Genomic DNA, 14,015 nt, shown 5'->3' with positions numbered 1-14,015 from the left:
CTCAGCTTGACTCCACTGCTGCTCACCAGGATGTTCTGTTCCCTAGGTGTGGAGGATTGAGGACTTGGAAATGCAGCCAGTGAATCCCAAGACGTATGGGCAGTTTTATGGGGGTGATTGCTACCTGGTCCTGTACACCTACCTGAGGTCAGGCAGACCCCACTACGTCCTCTATATGTGGCAGGTAGGTTCAAAGCAGAGCAGAGGGCACTGTGCTGTGCCTGCCATACAAGCCTAAAGCTGAAGGAAGCAATTACACATGAAAATCCCAACCCAGGCACCAAGAAGAGCTCAGATACCCTTTACTCATCGGTTTCAAGTATCCCGAGCTGTCCTTTGTAGCATGGACACTGATCCCAAACTAGCATCAGACTGAGCACCAGCAAAGTCAGACAGAAAGACTGAAGAATGATGGGGCTTACAGTGCTGAGGTCAAACTTTGGAGTCAGATTTTCCCTTAAAGCCTCAGTTCTTAGAGTTTTGTGGGTATATGAACATCTCTGCTTTCCTTTTTAAAGTATATTTTCATGCAGAGAGAAACTCCAAAAATGGGACTGCAAAGTCTACAAAACCAGAATGCCAGTGAAATTTCAATATCTGGAAGTTCTAACTCTGATCTCATGAGATTACATGCTTTGGGATTGGCAGGTGTTGAATTGTCAAGAAGTTTGTACCTTTGCTCTGTGTGTGTCACCTCTCCATCCCCCAGGGCCGCCACGCCTCTGTGGATGAAATCACTGCCTGTGCCCTCAATGCCATCGAGCTGGACAAGAAATATGGGGACGAGGCCGTGCAGGTGCGAGTGACAATGGGCAAGGAGCCCAGGCACTTCCTGGCCATCTTCAAGGGCAAGCTGGTCATCTACGAGGTAACGTGGCTCTGGGAGGTGGGAGCACCAGCGGTGGCTTGGCAGCTGCAGTGGAAATAGTCCAATAAAAATGGGCTGATGTTCAGGAAAGGAGCCTGCCAGCTCTGCCCGGGCTGGCAGAGGGGACATTGCTGGTACTCCTCAAGCAGTCTGAGCACTGTTTGAGTAAGCACAGTCCTGGGCTGACCCAACTCACTGTCCACCTCTGAGCTCCAGCAGTGATACGTGAGATTAATTCCAACTCTGTCGCAAAATATTTTGCAGAGTTAGAATAAGGCAGTCATCCTGTGAACTACCAGTGGTGCTATCCAGAGAGGGTCCTTCAAAATATCCTACAAACATGATTTGAATTGTCCTTGGCTGAATTACATCGCATAACTACCAACCCACTTCCCTTGCTGCCTTGGCTGCTGACATCTGTGGTGGAGAAATTCCAAATGGCTCTGGGAGAGGGGGATTGCCCTCAGCTCTCAGTGTTGGTCCCACTATTCGGTTTCCAGGGCAGATGTTGGGTGAAGGTGAGCACAGCTGGAAATTAGGGTACAGATGCCTCGCCCAGTTTGCATGGCACATCCTCTACAAGGCACCAAGATCTGGTCACATGGACCTTGATGATATTGATGGGAGCTGGTCAAGACTCAGTAATCAGGCAGAAATGTGGGAATTGTGCCATGTAGGTTTCATTCTGACCTGGAATCAGAAGATACTTGGATTTCCTCGCCTGCTCGGTGCAGAACCATGGCCCATCATTGCAACAGTGGGCAGGGCTGCGAGCCCAAAGCCTTCTCCAAACCAGTCACACCCTGGATGTGTGTGTCGTCCTCACGTCCCTGTACCACCCCTCCCTCTCTGTCCCTGCAGGGCGGCACAAGCCGGGCTCAGAAGAGCTCCCCCGAGCCGGCCATCCGCCTCTTCCAAGTGAGGGGCACGGATGAGGTGAACACGAAGGCCACAGAGGTGCCAGCCCGAGCCTCCTCCCTCAACTCCAACGATGTCTTCCTGCTCACCACCAGCCAAGTCTGCTACCTGTGGTGTGGGAAGGTGAGTTCTGCAGCGAGACACGGGGAGGCAGCCAAAGGAATATGAAGTTGCTGAGGTGGGGCTGGAGTTTCCTGCCTCTTCTGGGTCGTGGAGATGAATCCTGGGGCAGGTGGGCCATTAATTCAGTGGAGAAACGGCCTCAAATTGTGCCAGGGGAGGTTAATACTAGATATTAGGAAAAATTTCTTCACAGAAAGGCACGTCAAGCACTGGAACAGGCTACTCAGGGCAGTGGTGGAGTCAAAAATATTCAAAAAATGTGTGGATGTGGCACTTGATGACATGATCTACTAATACTCAGCCGATGGTTGGATTTCATGATCTTAAAGGTCTTTTTCAACCTTAGTGATTCAATGATTGTGTGAGGAAAGTGCACCCAGGAAAGGGCTCTGTCTGTGAAGGGTCAGCAGTAACAGCCCTCTCTACACGCTGGGGTTCCCCTCACCTCGTTGTAGATGTTCATACAGCTTTCATGTGAACAAATCATCCCAGATTTTGCAGCTGTAAGAAATCAGCCAGGATGAGAGCAAATTCATTTATCTTGTTTCAGTCGTGTGCCAGATGAGATAGTAGATCAAACCAAAGCAGAGAACCTGTGGATGCCCCATCCCTGGAAGTGTTCAAAGCCAGGCTGGATATGGCTTGGAGCATCCTGTTCAAGTGGAAGGTGTTGCTGATGATGTTTAAAGTCCCTCCTGACCCAAATCATTCTGTCATTCTGTGAGTTTTGCTCTAGGTGCCATTGGCTGCACTAAATGTCCCTTCCAGGACTAAAAATGGATTCTGAGTGATGAGCTCAAGAGCGTTCAAGCAGGTCTGAAGCTCTCCAGAAGACCAAGCCAGCTTTTCCCCAGGTTTTGCCAGTCTGTCCCTAACTGCACCTCAACCTTTTATCCTGAACACAGGGATGCAGCGGAGATGAGCGGGAGATGGCAAAAATGGTGGCTGACATCGTTTCCAGGCGGGACAAGCACACCATTCTGGAAGGACAGGAGCCAGCAGAGTTCTGGGAAGCTCTGGGAGGCAAAGCACCTTATGCCAGTGAAAAGAGGTAATAGTGACCTGCTTGTTCCTCTGGGCCTGGCAAGGGGACATTAAGCAAGGGATCAAAACTTTTCAGGAAAGTGAAAATTTTGATGCTATGTCCTCAATAAAGGGAGCACGAGGCCAGAATATCACCAAGACCTTGGTCAGAAACCACACCAAGGTGTTTTTTTCTTGGCTTTTGGGTCAGGAGTTCTGAAGTGGGGGCTACAGGTCCAAAGCCTGCAGACAAGGGTGTGCTACATCCTCTTTTCTCCCCAGTAAGCCTATCCCATATCTCGTCCTGAGGGCTGCAGGAACCACATGCTCCATTTCCAGCCATTATCAGCAGCAGCCCCAGGAGAATCACAAGACTAGATCTGCCTCTGGACATCAGGGATTTCTCCAGCCCTCTGGCCCGGTGATGGTCTCCTTTGCAAAAAAGTGACCTGGTGTGGCTTGTACCTGACATCAGGCTCATTGCCACAATGAGGGAAGGGCTCTGCTTTTGCCTTTTTGGGTGGAGAAGAAAAATTACCTTTGAAAATCATAAAAATGGTCCGAGAATCCCCTGATACCTGACACTGCTGACTTTCAGGCCTTTAGATGAGTGTTGCCATGTTCTGCCTCTTCCTTCAAGGCCACGACAAGTAGCTTCAGGACCCTGCTGTAAGCCAGGAGGGAAAGATTCTGACCTTTCTTGCTTTTTCCTCCCCTGCCATGCGTGAGGCAGGTTCCAGGAGCAGAGCACACACTACCAGCCTCGCCTCTTTGAGTGCTCCAACCAGACGGGTCGGTTCATCATGACGGAGGTGGTCGGGTTCTGCCAGGAGGACCTGGATGAAGATGATGTCATGCTGCTGGACACATGGGAAGAGGTCAGAAAAAAAGCCTCCTCCCCTTCTCAGACATATTTTCAAACAGGTTATGGCTTTGGTTGGTGTTTGTTGAGTTGGATCTCGGCCCGTGACTAGGTTCAGATACCTTGAAATGTACAAGAGCCGTTACCTGAAATATTTATGCTCCATGCCTGTCTCAAAAGCAGAATCTTCCTTGGCTGGGGGTAAATCAGGGCTCACAGGGGGCTATTGGGAAAACACATCTCCAATCTTACCTCTGCTCCCACTGGCAGGGGAGAACAAACAGCTGTGCCTGCACAGGTTCTAATGCCTCACTCACCTTCAACACCTTCTTGCCTTGCAGATTTTCCTTTGGGTTGGCAAAGCCTCCAACACACAGGAGAGGAATGAGGCAATTGCCTCAGCTAAGGAGTATCTCAAGACCCATCCAGCTGGGAGGGACTTGGCAACTCCCATCATCCTGGTGAAGCAGGGCTATGAACCCCTCAACTTCACGGGATGGTTCAACGCTTGGGACCCCTACAAATGGAGTGTAAGTTGCTGGAGAAGCCCTGTGGGGTTCTCAGCGGTGCCTGGAGGGTGGTGTTGTCAGTGAATATAGGATGCATGGAGTGAAACCTCACTAGGACGTGTCCTGAGCATCACAGAATCATGGAATGTTTTGGGTTGGAAGGGACCTTAAAGGTCATCCAGTTCCAAATTCCTTCCATGCGCAAGGATGTGAGTTCCTGGTGCCGTCTGAGCAGCTTCTGCTCCTTCACCAATAAAAAGTACTTGTGTGGTGAAACTGAGGCTTTTGCACATGTGCTTGAACTCACAATATTCATATTTTCGTAAATATAAGGTTCCAAATCAAGTTTTTGATTTCAGCCAAAAAGAGGTGGGGACTCTGAGTTGTAAAATCAAGTTCAGAGGGAAAACAGACCCACCCACATCATAAAGGAAAAATAAACCAAACCAACAGAGAAGTTCATTGTTGAAAATGCAGCCACAGAGGCAAATTTATGACCCAGCTTTAAGGGCAAACTGGTGAAATGAAAGATGTGAGCAGACAGGTCTAATGTTCAGGTTTGTGGAAAGCCCAGGAGCTCCTGAGCAAGGTCACCCTTGGTCCCTGCACACCAGCCTTCAAAAGCAGAGTTACAAATACCAGCTCCTCCCTATACAGAAATGGAAAACTGCCCCAGGAGATGACTGGAAAAGAGAAATTCCTTTCTCCCCTCTTTCCCCAGGACTTCACACTGCAGGAAGACTCTTACAGAGATATTTTATTTCCTGTATCTGGGTTTGCATTGTCTTTCTTCCCAATCCCTGTGGTGGTGGATCCAGTCTTGACAGCTGGATCTAGAGAGATAAGACAGCAACTCGCAATGACCCTTAAAAATATGTTGATGCTTAGAAAAAAGGTCAAAACTTATGGGTTTGTTTTAGTTGTTTTTTTTTTTTCCCAAAGAACTGCTGAAAAACAAGGATACAGCTCATAAAATATGTGCCTCTAAAAATATCCCCTGTAGGCAGCTTCAGCAACTACAGACAAGCCATCCAAACTGTTGACATCCCAGAAACATCTGGTGTGTGTTCTTTGCTCAGTTTTGGGTCTAAATCTGTTTTCTCTGCAGTCCATGTGTTTATGTTGCTTGGTCTTGTTGGGAAACTTTGTTGGATGTTTCTGTTAAGAACTGACATCTCCTGGCTGCTTAGGAAAACACAGTCATGAGCTTTGCCAATTTATCTAGCATATTCCATTTTTTTAATAGAAAATAAGATGTATCTCATAACACATGGCACCTAATTACAAGAAGACAGGACTTGAGTCTGTTGTTTTAGTTGAATGAATCAGGAAAGTTGGAAAAAAGGAGTATTATTTCAGGCATTGCAAGATTCATCAAAAATTTAAAAAATATGTAAATCCAGCAGTAAATTTTATTTCTGTTCATTTGCCTTCTGCTCTAAAGTCTTTAAATTTCCTGGTTTCACCTGTTACTTTACAGCTACAGAGGCTGAAGTCCATTTATTTTTTCAATTTTTTTTTCGAGTAAAAGCTCAGATTCTGACAGTATTCTGATTGCAGGGGGCTGAGGTTTGCAGGAGCTGCCACATCAGTGGCCATCACTGGGCTTTAAAATTCATCATCTCCTGACCCAGGAGTGTGGGTTAGAGACCAGGAGTGTGGGCTAAAGGCAGCCCATTGCTCTCACAACTCTCTCTTTCCCTTTAGGATGGCAAGTCCTACGAGGAAATGAAGAACAGCTTGGGAGACGTGTCGGCCATATCCGAGATCAAAGTGGTGAGTTGTGTCTTGGCCACACAATAGGAAACACCTGGGTTCGCACTCCACCACATCCCCCAGCCTGTTTGCACAAAGGAGGGGACACCAGGATCAGGGCAGGGATGGGAACCTCAGGCTGCCAGCATCAGAGCTGTGCTCCTCTGTGGGAAGCAGAGGGAGATGTGATAAATCACCCATAAATACACCCAGACGTCCTGGGCCTTTTCCAGTCCTGCCCAGAGGCATCTGTGAGCAGGACATTGTCCAGCTGCTCTAATGCTGAGCAAATTCAGGTGTATGTAGCCCTAAGAGGGTGCCGTTAAGTGTTTTGTGAATAGTTTACAATGATGGAGCCACTGAGACCTCAAATAAGGGTCCCCTGAGAAGGGAATAGTCCAGTGGGGGATCCTGCAAGCTAAATGAGGTCCCAACAGTCCCAAATGCCATTGTCACATGGGGTCAGGTCTGCCCTGAGCAGGGTCAGGATAAAAGCTGGAAGGAAGTAGCAGGTTTGGATGAGGAGAGATCGCTCATCAGGGCGGGGTGTGCAGGAAATTTAGGTGTTTTAGACATGGTAAACATCTAACCTCACCTTCTGTCGTCCCACATGTGCCTTCCCCTGATGTTATCTTGAGAAGAATGAGACTGCTGTAAGTATCCTCAGTTCTTTGTAAGAGCTCTCACTAGTGTGTGCTTTTAGCAGTCCTAACACCAAGGTGTAGCATTTACGGAGGCACTGCACTAACGCTTTAGTTGGGACTTTCCCCTTGCTGCTTTGGAGCTACAGATAGTCTGTGCCAGACACAGTCCCCCACAACCCCAGCAGAAAGATCCTGGGATCACCCCCAACTTGCTCTGCCAGAGCATCTCATCACGACGTGTTTTCCTCTACTTTGGCAGGACCTGAACAACCTCAGCCTGAACAAGAGAACCCTCAGCACGACCAACCTGGCTGGTTCAGGTACAGCAAATGCCTCCTCGGAGTACAAATCTCACTTCAGCCACAGTGACAGCAACAGCTACAGCAACAGCTACAGCAACAACAACAACTACAGCAGCAACAGCAACAACCACAACAGCCCTGTGCCCAACGGGGAAGGGATTTACTCCCGAGAGGTGCTGATGCACAGGACGGTGGATGAACTTCCTGAAGGCGTGGATCCCACTAAAAAAGAGGTGACAGCATTGCTGGTTTGATGCCTTTCTAACTTAATCTGGAACTAGCTAAAATTGCTTTAGACTACCAAGTCCTGCTCAGACTCAAGGGGACACTGGCAGGACACACAGGTGTCACCAAAAGCAGGAGCTTCGTGTGAGGAAGTTCATAGAACCATAGAAGGGGCTGGGTTGGAAGGGACCTTAAAGGTCATCCAGTTCCAACCCCCTGCTGTGGACAGGGTCACCTTGTGGTGGTTTTAGCCTACTTGAAGTAATTACGGGGTTTCTGTGGCAGAAGAAAAATAATTTAAGTAGTAATTTTTAGAAAATGTTTTCTTCTGGTAGAATTGTTTTTTTTGCTCTGCCACCCAACTTCTGTCCTCAGAGGGACTGGGGGACAAGGTGACACAGCTGAGAACAAAGCCAGAATTTGCATTTTACTTGAGCTGTAGGTGAATGTTTTCACTTGAAGCTTCTCCCAGAAAGGATTGTTTGTTGTTTTTTAATTGTCAGAAAGCTTGCATTTCAGCAGTTTTCAATTTCAGAAGAAATTACACACCCCAGATTTCCAGTCAGCCCAAGGATTTTGGCAGTGCCTGCAGCTGAATCCAAGCAAGATGATGGGGGAGACAGGGGACTGATTCCCTCCACTCCCTGTAATCCTTGTTTGACCAATGTCTTGCCCAACAGATCTGGCAAAGGCCAACACCCATAGCCAGAGTCACGATCCACAGTTGGGCTCTACATGGGCCCTTCCACCCAAAATGCCAGGAAAAAACTCAGCCTCCCATTCCCACAGGGCCTTTGTTAGTATCCGTGATGAGGGTTTGCTTTCTGCAGACCTTGTCTTCCCAGCAATGGGAGTGAACATTTCCAGTGAATATTTTAGGGGAGGGGACTGAGCAAGGGGAGATGCTTTCATCGTGAATCACTGCCTAAGGAACCACCCAAAACTCTGGCCAGCAGAGCTTCCCTGGTGGACCATAAATTGTCCTGGCCACAGTATGATCAGCAGGGACTAAATTCCAGCCAGAGCATGCTAACTCCTCAGAACTGGAACATCTCTTTGGTCTGGTGGGCTTTTATTCCCCTGGTGCTTTGGGAAGTGGGATGAGGAACAGTGGGCTGGGATATTCCATTTCCCACCGTGAGGACAGGGAGCTGAACAGGAGCTGTTGGTCTGGAGTCAGAGGTCAGCACTGGCATGGTGGGGAGGGGATGCAGCTGTGGGGAGGTCCCAGGCTCTGCAAAAGCCAAAGCTGACCTGATCTTTCTCTCTCTTCACTGCAGTGCTATCTCTCTGATGCTGATTTCCACGATATCTTTGGGAAGTCCAAGGATGAGTTCTACCAGATGCCCAAATGGAAGCAGCAGAACGAGAAGAAACAATTTGGACTCTTCTGAGACTGCAGGGGACATCCGATGACTCTGGGAGCAGCTCCTGCTCCCTTAGGAGCTGCAGGGAAGAAGTGCAGGCGTTTGCTCAATAATCCCAACCCGGCACCCCAATCCAACGCCGTTATTCCGGCAGCCACTGTTCAGGGGATGGCTCCTTTCTCCCTGCAAACCCAGAACCCCAGGAGGCAAAACCTTTTTCCAGGAACAGCTTGACAGGATGTTTTTGCTTCTTCCTGACACTTCTTTGCTGATAGCCATGAGGACAAGTGTGTGCCACACGACTCCTCTGTAGCCTTATCTTTTCTCTCCCTTTTGCAAATTGCCACGTGCACCAGGCCATGATCTTCCTTCGTTTGTAGAATTTTAAAGGTAGTCAAGACAAAGGCCATTTGCAGTTGCTGTGTAAATTCTGGGTGGGGAGAGGAGGGGGAAGCCCTAAGAGGATGGAGGGGGAGCCTTGAGGTCAAGAAAAAGGTCGTGGAGTAGCCAGATGCCCGATGGTGTAGTCTGTGGAGTGACAGAACCAGACAGTTCTGCCCCTTCTCACCTTGTAGAAAAACTACTCACCAAAGAACAGCAAGAACCAGTTCCAGATTAACATGCATAGCCCAGGGTAGGAAAAACACATGAGAAACTGGGTTGGGGGGTGGGGGGGGGAGCACTTATTATGAGTATATTTATTAGCTGATCTGTTTCAAGAGGATGATGGCACTAAAGGCTAGACACAAATGTTGATTTTTGACTGCAAGACAAGATTCTACTTTTTTTCTCATTCAGACAGCATCTGCAATCTCACTTGGCCTCCCTGACCATGGCCAGGTGAATGTCAGAGTCCACCTGTCCGCAGACCAGAGGCTCGAGGAAGCCAGGAGGGTTTTGGGTATGACCTGAGGCAGAGGGTGTCCTACTGGAGCTTTTATCAGGGCTCCATCCCTGTGATGTCCATAGGGCTGAGAGTGCTGGTTCCACACACTATGGGGTCAGTCTGACTGGGGAGGGCAGTGGGAATTGTGAGCAATCAGTGATTATGGGGTAAAACTGTAAACTAAAGGAAGAAACACCGCCTTAAAAACTCAGACAGTGTGGGTTTGCAGCTTTACTCCGTTTCCAACCTGATCAGTGATTCCAAATAAACATCCAGCAGCAGCACTCTGTTCTTGATCATCAGGGGGGTAGGATGGCAGCAGATAAAAGCTCTGCAGGGCCACAGATCCTTCAAACACCTGATCATCAATGGGATGTTGGGGGTTTTTTTAAAACAAAAGAACAATCTGAGGATGTGGGACCTCTTCTGTTCCCAAACTCCACGTGGCTTGGGCCATTTGTGCCCCCATGTCCACATAGCCTGCTCCTGAAGGAGCCTTGACAGTGAGGAGCAGTACCTGGTAGTTCAGCAGGTGGCCTGAATGCCCAGCCCTGCTGCAGGGATGTGGGCATGGAGCTGGGGAGCTCCAGGCTGTTGATTGAGGGGCAAAGAGCCATCACTCAACATCCAGGACTACATAATTGTGCTGAAGTGTCACCATCTGGCTGGGCTGGAGCAGGGACCTCCAGGTGATGGGGTCTTCTGAACAGAACTTTGTGTTTAAGAATTGGTAGTTAACAATGGGGTTGGGCTTTATTTTAATTATGTCCCTGTTCCTACCACCACTTCATCCCATTTCTGCTCGAGAGTCCAGCCCAAAACCCACTGGAAACCCCTGTGCAGAGTAAGCGTCAAGCACAGACACAAATCAGCTGAATTACCTGTGTGATTGCTCCTGTTGTGTTCACAAGAGATGCAATCAGCGCACATTCCCCATGCTTCAACCTCTGTTGGCACTGCTGGAATCAGCAATATTTGCCTTGCCTCGCTGAGGAGTGCTGCTGCGAGCTCCCAAATTATTGAATTGCATGTGCTCCTCAGTAAGATGCAGGAATGCCACCTACCTGTGGGCCTAACACCCTTCACACAATCAAATGAAGACCAGCCAAAATACAGTCAGAGTATAGAGGTTAGGCCAGTCTGCTACAAAATGCTTTAATTCCTGTGGCCACCACGCTCACCAACATGAGTAGAGTGCTCCTGCCAGCACTCAGGAACCAGCCTGGGATTTCACAGACCACAAAGCCTTCTGATACCAGGGCCTGATGGAAACTGCTGCTGCACTCCTCATGGGAGAGCTGCTTTTACTCCCTGCCTCTGATTTCTAAAGGAAAGATCCTCTCCCGCCTCCTCCCTTTGGTGCCTTTTGCTGTGATGTCAGTAGCCATGTCCTGTTTCTGCTCTTCCCTCCAGTGGGGCTTCAGCACTTCCTAATCTGTTCAGAGATGAGCTCACTTGGCAACAACATGGACCATGTTCCTTCCTTTGGGGAGAAAGACCTTACAGCATTGTCATCATGCTCTGCCCACCCCATCTCCCTCTCAGCTCCTTTCCCACCCGGCTAAAGTAGCTTTCCCCAGCTGTTCCTAGCTGATTAGGGATGTTTCTTCTTCCCAGAGATCTTGCCTACCTTTAAGTGCAAAACAGGCAGAGGAAAACCCAGCCTCTGTGCAATCCATCTAAGCCCACCCTGACCCTGGCCACCTGGTCCCCCACTTCTCTAGTGCTGGCCACAGCAGGCAGGTGAGGGCTTTAGCTCAATAATCCAACTGAAATCTAATCCTGCCACCCAAAAAATACAAGTAATAATTTCACAGCCAACCCAGAGCGCTGATCTGACTTCACAGAAGAACAGAATCACAGAATGGTTTGCATTGGGAGGGACCTCAAGAATCATCCAGTTCCAATCCCCTGCCACTGACAGGGACACCTTCCACTATCCCAGGTTGCTCAGAGCCCCAGCCAAAGTGGCCTCGAACATTCCCGGTGATAGGGCATCCACAGCTTCTCTGGGAAACCTCTTCCAGTGCCTCACTGCTCTCACAGGGAAGAATTTCTTTCTAACTTGCCCCACAAGAGCTGGTGCTGATACAAGAGGAGGCAGGAGCACTTCCTACCACCTTCACCTATGCTTTCCATCCCATGGCTCCCTAAAACAAAGTTCTGGGAGCACACTGGGAGCAGGGAATAAACTCAGGCTGTCCCTGGGTGGGAGTCAAGGATGTTCCATCATTGGCTTTCAAACGTGTCTCCAACAACGTGTCCCATCCCAGAGGTGACCTGGGAGAGCCCGTGTCACTGCAGGGTCCCCTGCTCTGCCTCAATGGCCACTCTTGAGCTCCTCCACCTGGCTGGTTGTTAATGCAATATCAGCCTTTGAGGTGTGGGTTTAATTCACATTTAATCTGACAATGGTCCACAACATCACACAGTATTGTAGTCAAGAGGAAAAATCAACGTGTCCAGCAATGTTTACTGCAGCATAACAAACTCCAGGGAGGACCAAAAGAAACGCAGTTTGCATTGGGCCTAAGAATCACTAAATCCAGGCTATTTCGGACTAAAAAAACAAGATGACCAGCGCATGTTTAAAAGGACATTACCATCTTTGGTATCAGCCCCTCGTCTTCACCACCAGGGATCAGAACCCCCAGGAAGCCTGATAATTTAACAAATTAAGCAAGTCTGTCTCCAAATTCGTGTATGTTGCATTCAAGTAGGACAAAGAGGCAAATAGTGACAAGTAACTGAACGCTTCCAGATTTTTTTTTTAAACTTTTAATAGTCTAACATACTAACACAGTTGGCACTTCAAAATATATATTATTTTATTTCAACAATATTCCCTTAACTCTGTAGTTCTACTTGAAGACGAATCACTTGTTGCCATAAATACTGTGTTGTTTTCAAAACATTCCCCGTGCTGGGTTACCTCTACAGTGCAACTGGGACCTGCTAGCACTTACAACATCTACTTCCTCTCTGTTAATAAATGGCATTTTTCTGTAAAAACACAAACAAAGTTTTACTGTATTAAAAAAAAAAACAAAACAAAACAAAACCACAACCCTGCTGGCAGTTGAGCATGTTTCCACCGTCTTTGGCAAAAGACCTTCTCTGGGGTCCCTTTGAGTGGGTTTCACTTTGGGTCAGAGGGAAATCTGCTGTTCGGCAGCTTCTTTCTCCTTCACAGGATGAGAGCCAGGCTTTGAATGCAAAGTGGCCTGGCTGAGAGCCAGGCACACAGGCAGAGTAGTGCTCATGTATTTTTTATTACAACACAAAAGGAAACTGGGGTTACATAACACGGGGCTTTGTAGTGCAGCTTTTCTTTTTTAATCTGTAACAGAAAGGAGGGGAATCGTGTCCCCGTTTAGGACTTCACATGGTGAAAGATGGCTGACACCTGCAGTTGCAAGAAGTCACCTGGCACCTGGCCACTGATTGCAGTGCTGAGGGAGACTTTTCCTTGCACAGATGTTGGGTGCTTTGCCCAGATGCCTGACCGAGCCCAGCCCAAGAGCTGTACTTCACTAAAAAAGGAGTCCCTATCCTCTTGCTAAAAGCAACATTTAAAAAAAAATCGAAATAAAGTGAACTAAAACCACAGCTGGATTGGTCAAACAGGTACAAAAGGATTAATCTCAACAGCAGCATTAGGGTGTTTCCAGCACGCAGCAGGGAGAAGGTCGATGGCTGTTTCACATCAGGGGTCCTACGGAGCACCCAGTGCTGCTCCAGGGAAGGTGCTGGGGACTGACCCTGGCACTGGCAGGGTTCACACTCTGAATTCCTTCCAGGTCTGTAAGGAGGCTCACTGGGGCCTGGAGGAGCCAGGCTGCTAATCACAGTCCTGGATATTGATGTAGACAAAGAGGGTGGAGGAGGAGTACGGGTCTCCATTCTTGGTCAGGAGATGGATGTGGCGATAACCTGGACGCAGAGACACAGATGGAAAATGGCCTTTAGTCCAGTTGGAAAAGTATTGGCTGATGTTTGCCAAGACCCTGCACAAACATCTCCCCGTCTCAGAGCATTTTGTTCCCAGTTTCCCACGGGATCCTGACCAGGCAGGTCCCAGAGGCTCAGCTCTGAGTGTGGGTAACATAACGTGCCCAAGGCCTCTGGTGCCAAGGGGGACCCGCCCCTAGAGACAGTGTTAACAGCTGCCCAAAAAATCCCCTCTGAGCTGAGCTGTGATGGATCTGGACCACTCATCCAGGACACTGGAGCTTCTCAAAGGGCTCAATGGCTGTGAGGAGCAGGGTCTTACCTTGCTTCAGACTCGTGAAGGGAAGGGTGTACTGCCCGATGAAGTCATTCTTGGTTGACATGTCAAAGTCTTCCACCACAAACCGGACCAGGGCAAGTGCAGGGATCTCTATGTCAAATGTAAACTCTTCATTCCAGTTTGGGTTAAAGCCTGGGCAACACAGACAAGGATGGAGGTCAGAGATAGCAGCAGTAAGAGTGATGGTCTGAGGTGTTTGCAAATGGATGGAGACTTTTCCTGACTGTCATCCTAATCTGACC

General features: G+C 48.6%; 2 protein-coding genes across 3 annotated transcripts in view; one reads left to right on the top strand and one right to left on the bottom strand.

Annotated features, from left to right (window-relative positions):
* Window positions 1-9,766, top strand: part of VILL (villin like) — a 35,906-nt gene extending 26,140 nt beyond the window's left edge. Inside the window, exons 12-20 of the mRNA XM_066201567.1 lie at window positions 47-184; window positions 710-868; window positions 1,730-1,909; window positions 2,815-2,960; window positions 3,666-3,810; window positions 4,136-4,324; window positions 6,011-6,079; window positions 6,962-7,237; window positions 8,510-9,766. Of these exons, the coding sequence (XP_066057664.1) occupies window positions 47-184; window positions 710-868; window positions 1,730-1,909; window positions 2,815-2,960; window positions 3,666-3,810; window positions 4,136-4,324; window positions 6,011-6,079; window positions 6,962-7,237; window positions 8,510-8,623 (1,416 nt within the window). The 3' untranslated portion in view covers window positions 8,624-9,766. The remainder of the gene's footprint in view (window positions 1-46; window positions 185-709; window positions 869-1,729; window positions 1,910-2,814; window positions 2,961-3,665; window positions 3,811-4,135; window positions 4,325-6,010; window positions 6,080-6,961; window positions 7,238-8,509) is intronic.
* Window positions 9,767-12,267: 2,501 nt separating this feature from the next.
* The window catches only part of PLCD1 (phospholipase C delta 1), a 50,766-nt gene continuing 49,018 nt past the window's right edge, over window positions 12,268-14,015 (bottom strand). For both annotated transcript variants that reach the window (XM_066201589.1, XM_066201580.1), the window contains exons 14-15: window positions 13,756-13,905; window positions 12,268-13,415 (exon numbers count right to left, since the gene is read on the bottom strand). In XM_066201589.1, the coding sequence (XP_066057686.1) occupies window positions 13,324-13,415; window positions 13,756-13,905 (242 nt within the window). In that variant the 3' untranslated portion in view covers window positions 12,268-13,323. The remainder of the gene's footprint in view (window positions 13,416-13,755; window positions 13,906-14,015) is intronic.

The sequence above is a fragment of the Chamaea fasciata genome, unplaced genomic scaffold, assembly GCF_029207755.1.
Source record: "Chamaea fasciata isolate MVZ Bird 193981 ecotype frontalis unplaced genomic scaffold, bChaFas1.0.hap1 SCAF_1, whole genome shotgun sequence".
NCBI classification, from domain to species: Eukaryota; Metazoa; Chordata; class Aves; order Passeriformes; family Sylviidae; genus Chamaea; species Chamaea fasciata.
Note: the sequence above shows the minus strand (reverse complement) of the source record. Positions and strands in the feature narration are given on the sequence as shown.